At 35.8% G+C, this 18,862-nt stretch overlaps 1 protein-coding gene across 4 annotated transcripts in view; it reads right to left on the bottom strand.

The window, feature by feature from the left end:
* Positions 1-18,180, bottom strand: part of LOC145686187 (D-ribitol-5-phosphate cytidylyltransferase-like) — a 75,681-nt gene extending 57,501 nt beyond the window's left edge. The window contains exons 1-2 of one of the 4 annotated variants that reach the window (XM_081759217.1): positions 17,970-18,180; positions 11,142-11,234 (exon numbers count right to left, since the gene is read on the bottom strand). In XM_081759217.1, coding sequence (XP_081615343.1) covers positions 11,142-11,234 — 93 coding nt within the window. In that variant the 5' untranslated portion in view covers positions 17,970-18,180. Of the gene's footprint in view, positions 1-11,141; positions 11,235-17,805; positions 17,939-17,969 lie in introns of those variants that run through there. The other 3 variants (XM_081759216.1, XM_081759218.1, XM_081759215.1) reach the window with 3 other exon arrangements.
* Positions 18,181-18,862: the final 682 nt, after the last annotated feature.

The raw sequence follows: 18,862 nt of genomic DNA, 5'->3' as shown, positions 1-18,862 counted from the left end.
ATATGGGCTTTCACTATATTCAATAACTTTTTGGTCTAAAAGAAGATTGATTTGTTCTCTAATTTGTGGTCTAAGGGCCGCAGGAATGGGATACTGTCTTCTATAGAAAGGAACCTGTGTTTTTAACTCTATTACATGCTCATAATTCTTAATTCTCCCTATAGAATCCTCTGACCAAGCAAAAACGTCGGCATATCTATAGCATAAATCAATCAATTGTTCTCTAATCTCAGGTTTAACCTCTGTACCAACATCTAGTTTTGTACTATCAAACAATTTCTGATCTTTCAACAACTGCTCTGAATCTACATCCTCTGACTGTACATTGAAACATTGAAAATCACTTAAATATGCTAGATCTTCGGCATACCCTAAAATCTCATTTTTCGTTAACGAAATTGAAGACACAAAAGGATTAATAACTTGTACAAAGTGTTGTTTGGGAGATAAAACTGTCCTAGGAATCAAAATTCCTGTCTTGTCTTGTAATGATTTGTTTGGTTCAAGTAACCATTCTTTTCCTGTCTTTGAATTCGCTAATTTTACTTCAACAAATTGTTTCGTTCGAGGCGGAATAGTAACATCATTAACCAAAACAAACGCAGGGTTCATACTATTACAAACTAAATTATTAGCCTGTGGTGATAATTCCTTTGAAATATCCCTGTTATCACTTATAACAAACCTAGGAGGTTTTCCAAATCTACGTAGCAACAAAACATTTCTATTCAAGTCTATTTGTGCTCTCTGGGATACTAAAAAATCATTCCCTAACAACATGTCTTGGGAAAAATTGTTTAGCACGCGAAAAGCATGATGAAATGTTCTCCCATTAATCTTAAAACGAACAATTGCTATTTTATTTATCAAAAGAGAATTTTGAGTAATTCCTTTTATGCGTGTATCAATATTCAAAATCTTAGCCTTTGGTGAAACTAAATCTTCTCTAATTATTGATATTTGTGAAGCAGAATCTAACACAGCATGAGCATTCTTATCTTCTATCAGTATTGGCATTAAAATCATATTGTTTTGAGTGATAATGGAGGATTTTACAACGTGACCCTTGTTCCCGAATACTGCGTTATCTGTAAATGTACCTCCCACATTTACAGACATTACGCGTTTAAAGACTGCTTCCGCAATAAACATGTATCCTCTGTGTGAAATCCATGACCACAAACAGAACAAATGGGATGTGTTTGTGCCTGAGTCGGATAATGTTGATAATTACTACCATACATAGGTGTTTGGAACTGGTAATTATGAAAATTACCTCTAGGATAAAATTGATTTCTCGACTGGCCTCTAAAATTTCTATAGTTACCACGGAATCGACCTCTAAAATTTCCTCTTTGACTAGAGTTATGATTCTGATTTCCTCTATTTTGTCTGAAAAAGTTATTCCCTTTTCCTTGAAAATTCTGTCTGTTTTTATTACTATTGTTTTTATTACTACTATTACTGTTATTCTGATCAGATTGTTCTGACTAATCTGTAAAGTTAATTTCTCTAACTTTTCCTCTAACGACTGCAATTGATCGGAGCTAACTGGACTTTGTGCCTGATTACTTGATTGACTCTGCACTTTCGGTTCACTAGCCTCCTGCTTAACTAACTTTTTCTTTTTCTTCCTCTTTTCCTGATTGTTCAGCGGTTTCACCTGTACTTCACTATCTGACTCGACCTCGGAAGAATCTGCTGTTAATGAAGTTTTCAACTTTGGAAGTACGGATTTCCAAGATTGTTTCGTAACGGAAGTATTACGTTCGCGTTTTTCCCTTCTCTGTACACGAGCTTTATTTTTCTCAAGCTTAACTAAAACACCTAACATTTCTTCTACAGTTGTAAATTCATATACTCCAATGCGCTCTAAATAATAAGGTTGTAATGCAGAGGCTATAAGAGCAATCACCCTTTCCTCTGACAACTTGTCATCAAATCTCTGAATCAGCAAAAGCATGTCATACACAAAGTTCGTAACTGGTTCATCAGGTTTTTGTATTCTTTCTCGCAATTGATCTTCTATGTCTAAACCTAGTGTAGATCTACCAAATTCCTTAAAAATAAGTATCTTTAAATTGTCATAAGATTGTGGCTCTTCACTTTGTCTCTGTAAAAATACCCGTAACCTTTTTCTAAATTGCCCTGTAAATGCTAACGGTAACATTTCCTTTTTCTTAGTTTCGTCCCAACCATTGATCCTACATACGTCATCATATTCTTCCATAAATAAACGTATATCATCACCACTTTTGACATCGAACCTCGGAATAGGCAACAAATCTCGAGCAATCTCAACCTTAACCGAATTGTTTGCCGGAGTTTCTGTATTCGTTCCTTGATTCATTTTGCTGTTTAGCCTAGTATTATATTTATGTGGAAATCTTGTTTGCGTTTGCGCTGACTTTTTCTTTAATTTCACTACATGTAAATGTATATCATCTAACAATTCTGTTAACTCATCAATGGGCATGAGCAAAATAAGGCAAGAAAATAATCTTTTAACTTAAATAACTAATATAACATTGTACTCTATGTAATATAACCTTAAATTCCTAAACCACCTTAAATACAACCTTAGCACTTAAATTCTAAAACGTTTAAATACACTTTGAAATATGATTGCACACTCCCGCTCTTGGTGAAACATTACGATACCGAAATCAATTTGAACAGTGAATTTCAACATACAAAATAGTTTGTAACACTATCCAAAAGACCGCGCACTCCACCATGCTAAAACCTTAAAGATAGGTTTGCAATCTACCTCAAACGTGACCGGTTTTGTGACGTAAAAGGTAGTTAGAAACTTCTGGAGGCATGTCGAACGGAGACCTCTTGTCTGGGTCGCAAACCCCAAACAATTCTCATACATGAAAACTACTGAATGGCCTTAACATCCACCCAGTTCCTCCAAGAAGTAATTTAAACTAATGCAAGTCTTGGGGGCGTAGATAGCGTAGCTCAGAATTAGAAACATGGGAGTAGAATTTCAAAGATAAAATTCGATAACACAGAAATAATTTAGAACAAGAATTTAATGAACTGATCTTGAATGACTGAAAAACTACAGAGCATGATGTGGACTGGTATGACTTAAAGACTAGAGAAGACAATGCATAATCACTTACTTTTGATAACGATGACGAGCAGAACCTCTGATGGACAAAATGACGGAGTGACAGAAACTAATTATGAATAATTTGACTCGCAGAGTTTCGACGTCAAAATAGAACTTCTCCTACCCGGAAGAGAATCCGGTAGTATTTATATGATTTTTCCGTCATGTCAACATTCTTGCACATTCTTTCTGAGTCTTCCTAGTTCTAGAAGTCATCGCCGGTCATTTGCATTGTAGAAGTCAAGGCACTCTAAATTTTCCATTGGATTATGAATCCTAAAGAATATTCAAACTGCCTTCACTTCATACATTGCCTGTTTTATACAAATTTTAAAATCCAATTAAATATTATGTTTCTTTACATTGTGGTACACAATATTATTATTATTATTATTTACGACACACTGCACTTATCTGATACTTGGCGAGAAGGAATTTTGGGATTATGTGCCTGAGACTATCATACTCATGGAAGGTTTTATTTTTTTTCCACAGTTCAAACGCAGCAATATGGGATGGTAGCTTATTATGTCCAGGGACACCAGAACTTTTTTTTTTTTTTTTTTTTTTTTTTTTTTTTAAGTTATCAAGATTCTCTGTAGTCTGTGCTGCACGACAGACCCGCAGCTATGGGGGGCTAAGCCCCTCAACATTTCTCTTCGCTCACTAAACTACAATGGTTACTATAGAGAAAAATGAGGCTTGGCTCTCTAATTTCTATATCGTCCCCCTAACTGCTTTACAGCCCCCCTAACTTTGGCGGTTAACTGCGGGTCTGCTGCACTACACTAATGCCGTAACCAATGCTGTAAAAGCTCGTGATTATTATTGCGTCCTTTTCGACCATCTCGACAGACCTCCTATTTCAGGTCTAAGGAATTCGATTCCAATTCACTACGTTTAAAGCTCCGGTCACAATTCATACAACTTCCTTCAGAGGAAAAAAGACTATAAAAACAATAATCGACTCCAGCTTAAAACAAACGCTGTATGGCGAAAAATAATAAAAACGTTGAATCGAATAAAAAAGAAACACTGCAAAGTGACAAAAATAATTACTCTATTTATGTACGTATAAACTACTTACAACTATAATAGGCCTCTAAGTGAATACTTACAATAAGGTGAATTTATAGAGTATCATGTGACGCACATTGTGAAATAGGGTTGTTTAATAATTTCAATACAGATATATTACAAAATACACATTATAATAGTTTGTGTATAGCTATACTAAAATCTTAGTTACTTTTGAGTTTCAGCTTTTCTTCGTTCCTTAAAATGTTTCTGGAGCCGGGTAGCTTGGCGAGACTTTTTTTGAGGGAGGAGAGAGTACCAAATTCTTTTTCTCTTTGATTCCTTCATTTTGTCACACTTCTTACAACACAGATATCATAACACAACGGCAGCAACATTTCCACTAAGCATGCATTTTGCAGTTCGTTCCAAGATTATTCTAAAACTTAAGGGTCATAAAGTCACCTCTTCTCTTTCCTTTTACGGAGGAGTCTTTCAGAAAAAAAAAAAAAAGTGAAAAATGGAAAACAGTTAGATGCTACGAACATTTCCCTTTGTTCTTCACAAGACTCTTGTTTATGGTAATCTCGTCTTGTGTGACAAGGAAGACTTACGAACACAAAATTGCAACGCTCCAGGGGAGAGAGATTCCCTCTCCAAATTGTTACGCGGCTCGTATGACAGTCTTGGAGTTTCTTTAAAGAATGTCATCCGTTGTGAGGTCTGGAAATGATCTCCATTATATAATCCTATTTCTATAGAGACAGCCGACAAAACTACTAAAGGCAAAGCTACCCAAAACAAGTTTTTGAAAAAAAAAAATAATAAAATAAAATAAGAAAATTAGAATGAAAGGAATAGAGACAAGATTGGTTTCTAGTCAGGAGCGCTCATAAATCACTTCCACGTGTCGCAAAGATTAGTGGGAGCTACAGGTTCAGACGCAGGGTTTGAAAAAACCCGGACTTTTTTGAAAAAGCCCAACCCATCTGGACCCATATGGGTTTTTTCGGGTATTTTCGGGTTTTTTCGAAATATCTCAATGTCTTTGGGGTAAAAGTGTTAAAATGTGATTTATATTTCAAGATTGTCATTGTCACAACTTGCAACAATTTTCTACTCACTGCTGTTTTGAAAAAAATGGCCGCCATTTTGAAATTTTACATTCGATCACCGAGAAAATCTATACAGCAAATTTAGCATATCTCGTGCTTCCACCGTCGAAATTTCAACTTAAAAGACTGAAAATTGCGCTTCGTAGCGTGGATACTCGCTGTTTTGAAAAAATGACCGCCATTTTGATATTTACGTTGGTATGCCGCCAAAATCTATACAGGTAATTTAGAGTGTCTCGTGCTTGTACTCTGAAAATTTTATAAGGAGAAATAAAATGTTCAAAGGTATTTCAGGCAAAGACGGACGGACAGTAACTAGTGAATGGTAAACTTAAAAGGCCGAAAGTTGTACCCTGTAGTGTGTGTGGTAGAGGCAAAGAAACGAGTTGAGTTGATTTTGTGTTTAACGTCCCTTTCAGTAGCGAGGCTATATGAGACGGGACCTACTGATTAACGTGGAATCCGAACCACATGAGCTTCCTCCGGGAAGCAAACCCGAGTCTCACGCCGAAGACGCGTACACTAACCGCATAGCCATGAAGGAGCTCGGCAGACAAACGAACAAATGTCGATTAAGTCATCCAGAAGCCTGACTGACGTTCGCCAAATATGAATACCAAAAGGGGTCTATTAATTTAAAACAAAGATGCAATTCATGTTGTATGAAATAAATAAACGTTACGTTTTAAAATGTCTTATATGAAATTAAGATCTTCCAGCGTAAATAAGCCTGCCATATTTTCTCCATGAGAATACGGGACACCTCAGATCCCCCTCCCCCTTCCCTCAACTTTCCAACACAATGCAATGAACTGTAGTCTGGTTATGAACAAAAGTATAATAGGCCGCGGTGGCTCAGTGGTAGAACGTTCACCTCATGGGGTTCCTAGTTCGATCCCAGATCGCGCCAAGTGAGCTTTGTGGTGGACAAACACCTTGTGCGTGGGTTTTCTCGGGATTCTCACGTTTCCTCCTACTTTCTTTATTCCGTCATTTCATTCATTTCTCATCATCAATGTCACCTTGAGTATAGCAGACACAACCGTGAGACTAAAACTAAAACATTTCATTTTATTTGCTTATTTACTTTTTCAAGAATATAATAGGCGAAAGTTCACTAAGCAGCTGCTGCTTTTCTCTGTTCGTACCCTGCAATTAATTGTACAGACTTAAGATGCCTAAAAACTTAAGATGTGCTATAAAAATGCTTTACAGGAAAACAATATGCAAATTATTTAAATCAGTGGTACAATCTACCTTCAATATTCTTCGCGCGTTTAGCAATATTTATTTACAGGCTGTATTTGCCAAAATTACGTTCGTCAGTTTAATCTGATGAAAAGCCGATTTTTCTCCCTCGTGTAATTGTCAGCACCAGATTTACATTTTTCTAAGACCTGGACCAAAGCACAATTCTATGCCCCTAGCCTCTGAAAAAGATTATAATTCTTGCTAACTTATCTAATGTGTTGCTGAAGAAAAGGTTAGTCATCTTCCCTGTGTTTGTAAATGTAGAAAAGTAGCTTTGCAAATTTCGCTCGCTATCAAGTCGAACAGGGTGATGTAATAACTTTCTCGAAACTGTTACATGCAACAGCGTACTGTTCATTCACTAACTACAGGATTCCCAGCCAATGTCAGAATTTTTTGTTTTTCACTTTTCCAGGACTCATAGTGGTCTGGTCTCTTGTAAATAGTTGAAAAGTGTCCAAAAGCACACGAAAAAGTGACCAAAATCTCATCATGCCCCTTTTTTTATCTGTCAATTTCTCATCACCTCCCTCTTTATTTGTTGTTTTGTTTCATCTTGTCTTCTTTACTTCCTTTCTTAGGTTTTCTAAGTATGCTTTCTAGTTACGGTAAGCAGACTTAGCAGATGTAAGAGGCTTCTGAGTAAGTGGAACCAGTTCTGGGCTACTTCCGAGTTTCTTCATCCCAGACATTATCTTTAACTTAGCAGAGTTCTGAAAGCCGTGAAATATTCAAATTCATACCTACTCTTAAGAACATAGAAGAAGCATAATGAAATTTCGTGACTTTTTCTTTACCAAATCATAAAATTTCGCAACACTCTCAAGAGTGAATGTGGGTGCGAATTAGGCCGAATTTTCATCCATGCGATAGAAGTGTGGTTTGCATGCGATTTGGTAGCGTCTAAAGCCGACCATAGACAATTTTAGTGGTAAATTTTGACGTTTCATAGAACAAAATTTTCCAATCTGTACTTACATTTGTACAGATAAAAAAAAATCGTGACCTAAAAGCTAAATTTCGTGACTTTTTCGTGACTTTCGTAACCGATAGGCACCCTAATAACACAAGACGAACATGATGAACCACGCAAATACACATACACACAACGTTGAGCGGAGCGTTAACTATTACGAGAAAAAAACTAAAGACTATTATGATAGAAGAAAGAATAGACACAGAAGGGTTCTCAACCCCACCTTGAGAGATTAAGCATCCACCAACCATCCACTGTGCTTTAGAAAGAATAAGCTGAAGTGATAATAAAGCTGACAGTATTACATGTGGCAGCAAGTACTGAAGCTTTCAGAGGAGTAATGAGTAACAAGTTTCTGGCTTTTTCCATTTGTTTTTATAATATTTTTCTTAGAAAACTGCCAATGCAAAACATAAATCACATGAAAAAGTCACTTTACCTCCCAAAAAAGTAACTTTTAGTGACAAATCTAAAAAAAGTAACTTTTAGTGACCAACGAAAAAAAGTAACTTTTAGTTAAAAAAAAAAGTGACTCGCTATGAGCCCTGCTTTTCGAATAAGCTGATATTGATAGCACAAATGGAACGGAGTTAAAATACGGGACATTTCCCTGTCCCAACTAAATGTACGGGGGACGTGGGACACTCGGGCCCAAAAACGGGACGTATGGCAGGCATAAGCGTAAAATAAATAATTTTATTGTTGAATTATTCATTTCCGATCCTTCTGCGTTTAATTCGGGAATTTCCCGAGCACTTCTTTCACGGCGTGTACATCAAAACTGCCACTAGTACGGAAATTTGAACTCATCACTTGAAATAGTAAGCATTACATAGTCTTCAAAACCCCGAGCATTAAGCTTCTTAAATTTAACAAGAATTTTTACGTTATTGCTGGTGTTGATTTTACAGAATGCGTATTTGAAGAGTAGCAACAAATGGCCGAACGAAACTGTTATTGTTGGAAAACCAAATTTCACTGAAGAATACTTGTTTTACATCAAAGGTAAAAAATAATACTAATAGTTTTACTAATGTATTTACATATGCACTATTAGTACCGGCACCTATGACCTTAAACCCGTCAAACGTATGAGTGATAATGTTCCTCGGTGTCAAGAAGTCGACGAGCACACTATTCACGGAAAATATTTTCTAAAGTATTAAATTGCTTACTTTACTTCAAATAGGCTATAAGCTAATTCATACATTAATTTGTTCTATAACTATCTCAAGCTAAGGTAAGTTTTTTTTTTTAATTGATTTAGAGCATTCAGAACTTTATAAAGGTCTTATGTTGAATGTTGTTGTATACCTTAACGTGAAAGCCTCTAATTCGCCCAAGGAAAGTCTAAAATCTGATAAAAATCACTTACAATGTGATCACCTTAGTTGTACCAATAATATACTAACAAATAGGTCAAAAACCCAGGTGGGTTTTAAAGTGGGTTTTTTCAGGTGGGTCCAACTCGAAAAAACCCACCGGTTTTTTTCGGGCCGGGCCCACTTGGGCAAACCCTGTTCAGACGGCTCTCAATTCCTGGAAAAAAATCTATCCATATTCTCTACGTTGCTAAGCGTAAACGGAAGTATATATTATTAATATAATTGATCTAAATTGATCTGTGCTATTAAATCAAAAATAGGAACCGTGAACTTATAGTCTGTTGAAAATATCATAGAAAATTTTAAGTCGGTAAGTACAATATCTTGTTAAACATCCATACAGAAATATCTATGTGTTATTGGGATTCTGAAACACTTGCAAGTGGGTATACATCCCCTTAAGCTCCAAAAGAAACAGAGTGCTGCCACGTGTCCGAGCTCTTTTTTGACATGGAATTTAGCTATATTTTCACTTTTTTGTATCTTTTATAGTCATGAAATTTGAGTTTTGTTATTGCTGTTTCTATTTTCCATAAGTATATAATATACAGTAATTAAAATATATTTTTTCCTCCGAAACGTACTCTTGGAATGTTTATTCTCCCTTGGAATGTGTAAGTATGTAAATGTCCGACTTCTTTATTGAGCCACTGTATATCATCTGTCAAACCTGAGCAAAAATTTATAACTTGAAAGATAACGTCATTGTGTCTATAAGATGTATTTCAGTAATCCTGACTAGTCTGCATTTTGAACATATTTCTTTCCCCTCTCAGGTGCACCTAAATAACTTACCGTCTTCTACATTATAAAAACGAACTCGTATTTATAACATCTTTGATCAAACCACTTTGTAATATTGTTGTTCATTGTTCTTTGTAATTACGAAGTTATGCAATTTATTTCGACTCCGCGTATGTTTACTTAGCAAATCAGAGTTGCTATGTAAGAAACACGATTAAAAAAAAAAAAAAAAAAAAAAAAACTTTTTTAAAGAAATATAGAAATATTATTATCCACTATATCTGTCTTCAGGGAAAGTGAAGGTAAGGGTGAAATTTTAAAAAATCTTGTTTGCATATTCTTTTCCGTACCAGCTCAATCCAATCTTGCTCAGATCAAATTTTATATGGTATTCCTGTCTTCTCGGCTTACCCGACAATCACTATAGAAGGAAATTTTGAGCTGAACTCTACTTCCCGCACCTTGTCTGTGTTAGAGATAATGATCCTCAGTGGCATAATCGCAATGTTGTGAAATACCACGTTCGTTCACCTGTCTGCTTGTTTCTTTTCGCTTCAACTATTTTATTTTATTTTCAAGTTTCTCCCTCTCTCTCTCTTCTTTCTTCGAAAACTCTTAGTAAGAGTTCCTTGCAGGAGTTCTATATATAAGAGCTGTAATCTCTGTATATAAAATAAGTCTTCACTGACGGATTGATCAATGCCTCGACCAAACTGCATAAGATAGAAATTTGGACAATACTTAGGATATATGACGTAAAGACCACTACAAAAAGAGTTTTTGAAAATTCGACGTGGAAGGGGATGAAATGAGGATAGAAATTATTACAATAAGATACTCATATCTAGAAATTCCTTATGGTTACAGACGTGAATTACATATTTGGACTTCTCATTTAAGATAATTAAACATGTTTCAGCATTTTTTGATATTTCATCTAGAAGCGAAGGAAAAAGGTGGTAAGAAAAAGGTTAGGTATTTAAATTATTATAATAAATGTCCGTATTTTGTAATCCATTAAGGTTCCGAAGTTGATATTTATCTTTTCGTTTAAAATAATTGAACACGTGTGAAAAGTACATGACTGGACCGAGAATCGAACCTGGGATCTTCAGTGTACCGTGCCGATGCGTTACCCACTACGCTATCCAATCCGCACCCAGAACACCCATACACTCTCCCACTTTTCGACTCCGATCAGACCACGTGGCTTGTATCACAACATAGCTGTTGCGCTAAGACAAATCTAGTTTATGTGCAGAACACAGCTAAGAGTTGTATTATCAATATATTAATGAAAGGAAGAAACAAGTTAAGATTGTCTGTTTTCTTTTTCCATTAATATAACTAAATACATGTTTCAAGCTTTTCTGATGTCTATCCTAAATGGCAGAAAAAGGGGTGAAGGTTGTTCAACAAGATGCTCATATGAGCCATTCAAATTTAGTGCGACTTACGTAGAGACGAAAAAGCACAAAATATTGTCTGCAGTAACACGTGCGGGCATTTTCTAGTATAAGAATACTTACCAGAACCTCTTTGTATTGTTTCGGTACTGAAGAACCAAATCGCTGTCCGCAGCCAGCAGCAGGCAAAATAACTCCCACATCAAAATCAATCATCTGAAAATAAAATAAACAAATTAATTAATTAATAATACTAATAACATTAATGGAAGAATATTTACAGTTTGGCAAGACCATAAGATATTGTTTGGGAAATTATTCCCTATAACAAGCAAAATACCTCTCTACATTCTCATATTATTAGAATAGTTATAATGGTTTGTTACAAACTGTTGATTTTAGGTTTTCAAAAACTAATTCCCAGTCGGGATTTCTTACGAGAAAGAAGAGGAGCGTTTTTCAATTTATTTATTTTCTAAAAAAAAATTTTGTTACATTAACTGTGTAATTTACTATTCTACGGTTCACGCATAAATATTTTTTATCTTTTATTTATTTATTTATTTATCTTTTATTTTCTCTCATAGCTGATGGCAAGCTACTTTATATTCTTGATCATAATGAAGCATTATCTCCCGAATTGCAAGTGCCTGATTATTAAATAACGAAATATATTCGTAGTTATAGTTACAGTTTTGAAAGATATAAATAATAAACTTTGTTGTAAAGTGTGCATTGCATTAGTAATTTCTTAACTTTATCCTGGCACACTAGTGTGCCAGTGTACACCGTGTGAAAACAGCTGCAGTGGAATTCTGTCAGGAGTCATTAAGGGACACTGGAAAATTGATTGCCCATACAATCATTTAATTATTACGTCATCAACGTTTTTCTTGTACGCAAAACACCGTGTAAGGAAGAAATTTCACTGAGATTTGGAATACGCTATAAGGTAAATACACCAACTTCGGAACACTCACTATTGCGACGCCTTCTAATTTTCTTCCTATTACAAATAAAGCAAGTTTTGTGTCTGGTAACATTGATTTATAAAAACTTGAAAGAATACAGAAATTGCTTCCGGTCTATGGTAACGAAAATAAACGTCGCTTAACTTATGAAATACCACGACATCACCATCGGTGATGTTTTATGTCATAGCCGTGAGTTCGGGCTATCACTTCGCAGTAGAGTTTCTATTGGCGCAAGTTGATGCAAAGTACATTCGTGTCGAAATTAGTACTATCCCACTGAGAAGCTTTCCAAAGAACATTCACGGTGCGAGGTCGTCTGCATTTAGGAGCCCTAAAGGCACAGTAAGTCATTGGCGAAGCGTCGGGTGACTTAACAGAGATGTCATTATACAGGACAACATGGATCTCCGTTGCGCACTCCATACTTGCCAAAATTTTGCAAGTGGAAGCAGGTGTATAGTTTGATGCCAATCCTGTTGCAGACATACCTTATGGGAAAAATGAAATGAAATCTTTGAGTTTTACGTCGCACGGTTATGCCGGTTAGGCTAACGGAGACGGTGATGATGAGTAATGAATGAAATGGTGGAATGAAGAAAGTGGGAAGAAAAGGGAGAACCCCGAGAAAACCCACGCACACGGTGTTCGTCCACCACAAAGTTCACTTGGCGGGGGCTGGGATCGAACCCGGGACCCTAAGCACCAGAGGTGAACGCTCTACCACTGAGCCAACGCGACCCCATACCTTATGGGAATCCCTGCCATCGAGAACTGGGACTTCTGTAGAAACAGCACGTAAAGACTGTCAACTGATAATAGGCGGAGCTGACTTTGACATTTTTAGCTACGCGGTGAGTGGTTAACTTGCCACTGTAACTGAATCCTGCAATGATCATGAAACCCTTGGAGAAACTTTTACTGTTTCCTGATACATGCTTCCAAATGTTTTTCTCTATGGGTGGTAATATATTGGATTTTGTTGCAGTCACTCAGATAAGTGACCATAAACTAATACTTTCACCAGCACGGTAGCGTACATACAACTTGTGACTTACGTTCAGCAATGTGCCGAAGAAATAACTTACGAATTCGAGATTTACGCAACTTGTTTAGATTTAAACCCCACTGGTGTTCACCGTTTTCAATGATGTCTCCATTTCACTACAATAGATTTATGTGTTGATGGATTTCGATCAGTGACAAGAACCTTCACTTTTTGAATCATCTTATGGCACGAGTTGGAGCGGGCCGTGGACTTCCCTGATCCTTGCCCTCTAGAAGCAATCCTAGCCTACCTTTACATTTTTTGATTGCATACTAATGCCTTTTTTGTATATTCTCAAAACAGGGTGGATTGATTTATATCAGTCTGATTTAAATCACTTGATTTTTTAAATAAAAATCGTTGATTTAAATCAAATTCCGTAAATAAATTAATTTAAAGTGAAAATACGTAAAATCCCGTTTCTGTTCTGCTATTTCGATTATGGAAGATAATAATCATAATACAATTAGACTCAAATGTATGTAAGCACAGTATGAAAACGAGTATCATGCAGAGGATGATTAGGGAAAATCCCGTTTTGAACGGGTAATGGGTGAATCCTGCTTTCTTCTCTTCGTAACATTGGGGTTTCAAATCGTTAACTATTCCAACAGGGAAATCACCATGGAAATTTAAAACGAAAATTCTTTTATGTGCGCGTCTGTTTGTTTGATCCCAGATAATAGGGGCGTATTTAGAGGAGTCCAATCCCCTCTTCGAAACAGACGAAAACGATATTCACGAAGAAATTAAATGTCGACTAAAAGCAGGGAATTCATGTTATTATTCAATTCAAAATCTCTTGTCGCGAATTCTCTCGAGGAATTTGAAGCTTAAAATATATAAAACGATAATCATATCTGTTGTTCTGTATGGTTGCGAAACATGGACGTTTACTAGTTACTATGAGGGAAAAACATAGACTGAAAGTATTTGAAAACAAGATCCTGAGACGAATATTCGGACCCAAGAGGAACGGGAATGGCGGAAACCTCATAACGAGGGGGGCAAGTCTTAACTGAAGACCAATCGGAAAACGACTATTAGTAAGACCTAGGCGCAGATGGAAGGACAATATTAAGATGCATCTCGCAGAAATAGGAATAAAAAGTAGAAATTTGATCCAGCTTGCTAAGGACAGAAGTCAGTGGAGAGCTTTTGTGAACGCGGTATTAAACCTCCGGGTTCGATAGGTCATAAAATTAGTTAGTTAATTTTAGGCGAAATTTATGTACTTTCGTGCCGCTAGCTAGTTTCGATTTTTTTTAAAACATACCCCTGCCAATAATCAGTAACTTTCATTGAAAGAAAAGTGTCATGTTGATAAACGTTGCTGTATTTTTTTCCTTAATGCTTAACAATGTTTGGATTCAAATAGGTTAACGATTGGGGATTAATTCAAAATTAAATCCCAGAACTTTCACTTAAATGGCATAATTAACATTTAATACTAATTCCTAATGTTTTTTCTTCAGTTCGCGACTTGTATTATACGAGCAGAAAGATTTAATTTAATTCAAAAAAATTGATTCAAATCAAATAATCAACAAAAATGATTCTTTAAAAAATCATGATGTTTTTCCACCCTGTTCTGAAACTATGCTTCTTACATTGCTCTATTATCTGGTGCTATTCGCAGATCTACCTTACATACTAGGCACGTGACCACATTGCACATCATTTCCGTAGAAGCTCTCTCACTGCTACGATTCGGTCCGTTTCGTCCATTTCTCTGCGGCGCTACAGGCGCAAGTCAAATTCGTTACAATAGATTGGAAACAACCTTTGTAGAAGTTCATGCGTTAGCAGGTTGGCGGATCCATTGTCAAAGCATGTAGTCGCACCAAGTATTATTGTGATTAATTCCATCTTAAGTGATAAACAATGCTCTACGGATAAATTTAAAAGTAATAACTGTCGGACACTTCGTCCAAAAAATTTGTTATATGGTATACCAACAAAAGATGAAAAGAGAAGGAATAGAAGAGCTAATAAAAACAATTAAACAGATATGAATATAATTTACAAAAACCCATCATAGTGATTACAAGGACAATATAAATTTGGACACCTTTGAGCTATTTTACGAAGCTGGAAAGATCAGCAAATCAACAGTGAGGTTACGATGAAAAGGTTCCCACTTTTTTTTATCTGGAGAGCACGTATTCCCTGACTTCTCCAGGCTTTCCAGGTAACGATTTACAAATTTTCAGGTATAATGTAAAAAGAAACTGTTTTTCCTCCACCAGGAAGTTCTTCATCTACTATACATGTATATGTATAGTATAAGCAAAGAAGTTTTGCAACATATTTCCTATTAAATTGCCAGGTAGGGCAAAAAGAGAGAGATGGATACTGGGAAATAAAAATACTTATGTTGCGATCACACTATAACAAATAACTTCTATTAGTAAAATATTTCTCTAATTTATTTTACGTTGAGTGATTGAGATTTATCTCCCTTAAACAATGTTACCATATGGATACAACTCACTAACAACTGAAAAATCGAAAAAAGTGTCAAAAAAACATTCATTTACATCTAAAGTGATAAAATCATATAGGCCTAAAATAAATAATTTTAGTACTGTTCAATTGAATTTGTACATTAAATGGTTGATCGTATTTTATAAGCTGCGTTTTATTCTTCGGTGAGGTCAACTTTAGGCGGACATTACACTTCCCTTGGCGTGGCTATGAATACAGAGTTTATTTGAAAATAACAATAATAATAATCGCAGTGAATTATTACGATGCTGCTAGTAACTGCTTACATATTTGTATGTGTAAACTAATATTATTTTAAAAAATCATATATTTTTTCATCATTCCTACATCATAAAAATCCTTCGTATAGCACAAAGAATCATGCTATATATCATACACGTTGAAACACTGCGACAAAAACACATTCATTATTGTACTTGTAAATACAGTACTATCAAACAGCATGATCAAGCTACTGCTCGTAGTGGTGAGTTAGCACAGGTTGATGCGTGTTTTCTTCATCAATCATCGTTTCTACGATATTCACCATTACTTCGTATCCACGCCCTGCCTTGACGCAGAATAGATACAATTCTGCTTATAGTGATCAGCTAGCATAGGTTTGTCCATGATTCCCGCATAAATAATTGTTATGGCACATCAATTTGAAACTATACTATCAATCTATACACAATAATTTGGGCGTTCACACGAAAACAAGAGAGGGGCACAATGTCTCAGGAAACCATGTGAAGCAAGAAAAGGGAACGAAAATATTTTCGAATTTGATAATTCATTGTAAAGCTGCACGCAGTGAAAGTTTATCCGCATTTTGGCACTTCAGACTATTTAATTTGTGTTAAATTCCGATAAGCACCGGCGCGCAAAACCTATGTACTAGGTAAATGAACGAAACAAAATTTATCTAACCTATTATAAGTTATTATTGTCATGTTGAAAAGTTGTCGATGGTTAATGGAATATATGCCTCTTTTTGTTTTTTTAGTTTTATATCCAACGATTGTGTGTCGAGGCTCAGGGGGATGATAATGGTGGAATATCAAGTGAGAGAAAACTGAAAAATCACGCACACGGTGGTTGTCCATCAAAAAAACCCACTCGGCAAAAGCTGGGGTCGAACCAGGGATTTCAGAGTAAAGTGAAGTACGTACACTCATGTCCAAAATTATTGTCGCATATCTATAAATATGTTGTTCTAGGAATATAATTTGATAACGAATTCGCTCGGTATTTCTTATAATGTTAGTATGTGTATAATGGCAAAGACATGTATGTGGCAAATTTCATGTCAAAAGAGCAGTAAATAAGAACAATAAATGCCGAAAATAACATTTTCTTGTCCATTTTGCAACATTTTATTTTACTCACACTAATTTTCGTATTAGTGATTCTTTTCCTATGAAATTTACCACGAATATACATTTCCCGATTATACACAGTATCAGTATTAAAAGTGCCCTGCAAAATCATTATCAAATTACATTCTTACAAGAAGACAGTTATAGATATGCGACAATAATTTTGGACATGAGTGTACCTGAAGTTAGTGTGCTAACTCATGCAGTGTAGACTGCAGAAGTGTCCACGAGTTAAGGAATCCATATATTTGTGAAATTTACGTCAGTAATTTGTTATGTTGTTTTTGAGCGGAAATGTGTAAGCAATGAGAACATATCGGTATATTAACTATAACGTCGTTAGTAACGTACAAATACATAATCCAAGACGTAAAGTAAGTGCTCTTATGATATACACTCTGTTCTGCGCCATTCTCGTTAGTGTACACCCACTTTCACTAACGCGTCTGCTCCTTGCGGATGCATCTCCGCGCTACCTGGTGAGTCCCCTGCTGTGTTCCTGCCCTGACTTGGTTAGTATCTTTTAAAAATAGTTCCACTGAACCCCTCCTAGAGTGAATCTACAAAGAAGAATACAAGTTTCACCCCCAGAAATGATTGTCTAATATAGAGACGATTCACTGAAAAAGTATCTATTTAATGCATTCAGGTGTGGATCCGTACAATACATCTGGGATATCATTTACAGTCTCCCCTAACTCGTTTCATGGCCACGGAAACGAACATCTTGTTTTTTGTCGAACTTGTGATAAAGGTAGAAAACAACGGGTTCTGTGGGGTTTCTAACCACCTTCGCTTGCTGTAGCTCGCTCATCTATATTTTGCGAAGTAACACAATCTTATATTTACAAGATAGGGTGACAAAATAAAAGATACCCTAAATCTGCACTCGAAATACTGACCATCTAAAACACTGAAAACACCTCTCCACTCTTCAAGTGGCTAGCGCGCACCTTTGGCACACGCTGTTCTACCTTCGATTCCCGATAGAACATTAAACGAATTAGGATGGTCATGCATCCGTACATAACCGCGACAACAAACAAAGCATTAAACTTTCACCAACCTTAATATCGAATGTAGATATGATGCTTTCCTACCTCTGATGAAGACACAGATGTATTATATCTTAGCGATTCATTTTTTTTCTCTTTATTATGCTCATAACTTCAGCTTTCTTTTAATTGAAGTTGTGAATTCTTTGAACTTAAATTACAAATACACCATTTGTAAATTTACGCTTTCGCGCTGGCGCGCTTTCACTTGTCATTTGTTTTATTTTCATTCGGCTTTTCAACACTGTTGCCAGCTGTCATTAGCAAAATGATTATAAATTCGGCTTCAAAAGTCAACAGAAAAACGCTAAAACAGGTATTTGCCTAATTTAATGTTTCATTTTCTTTTCTTTTCTTGCGAAACAGCATGAACTTATATACGTAAATATAATTAATTAAAACAGAAACCATGTAAAATAGCTCACCTATTCGCAAAGAAACACTAGAGCTCATTCGTGCCACCCTCGAAAATTCTGCATACAACCTCGCAACTCATTATGTGCTACACTAAAAGCTCCTTATTCGCGCTTCGTTCATTTGCGTTTTCACTATTCGCAGATTAAAAAATGCGATCCAATTCTTAAATTCGCGGCTAAAGATTTCTTTATTCGCGGATCTAATCAGTACGTACATACATTATAATTAAAAGGATTCCAATAGGTGTCAAACCAGTGATGAAAATTTTCCGATTCATAAAAAACATATCCACTTATTCCCACATGGTTGTTTAGCCATGATGTGAGGTAGAACATTTTCTTCTATATTTTTTCAGAAAATTTTCCGTTCTTAACAAATATCAGTGATCAAGTAACAATTCCTCAGTATTCATAAAATTGATTGAATTCATGTATAGAAATGTTAAAAAGTGAAAGATCGTTTAAAGAATCTGAAAATTTTCATGGCT

This window comes from Thermobia domestica, chromosome 5 (genome assembly GCF_964235325.1).
Source record: "Thermobia domestica chromosome 5, izTheDome1.hap1.1, whole genome shotgun sequence".
NCBI lineage: Eukaryota > Metazoa > Arthropoda > Insecta > Zygentoma > Lepismatidae > Thermobia > Thermobia domestica.
The sequence above is the reverse complement of the archived record's forward strand: the minus strand, read 5'-3'. Positions and strand labels throughout refer to the sequence as shown.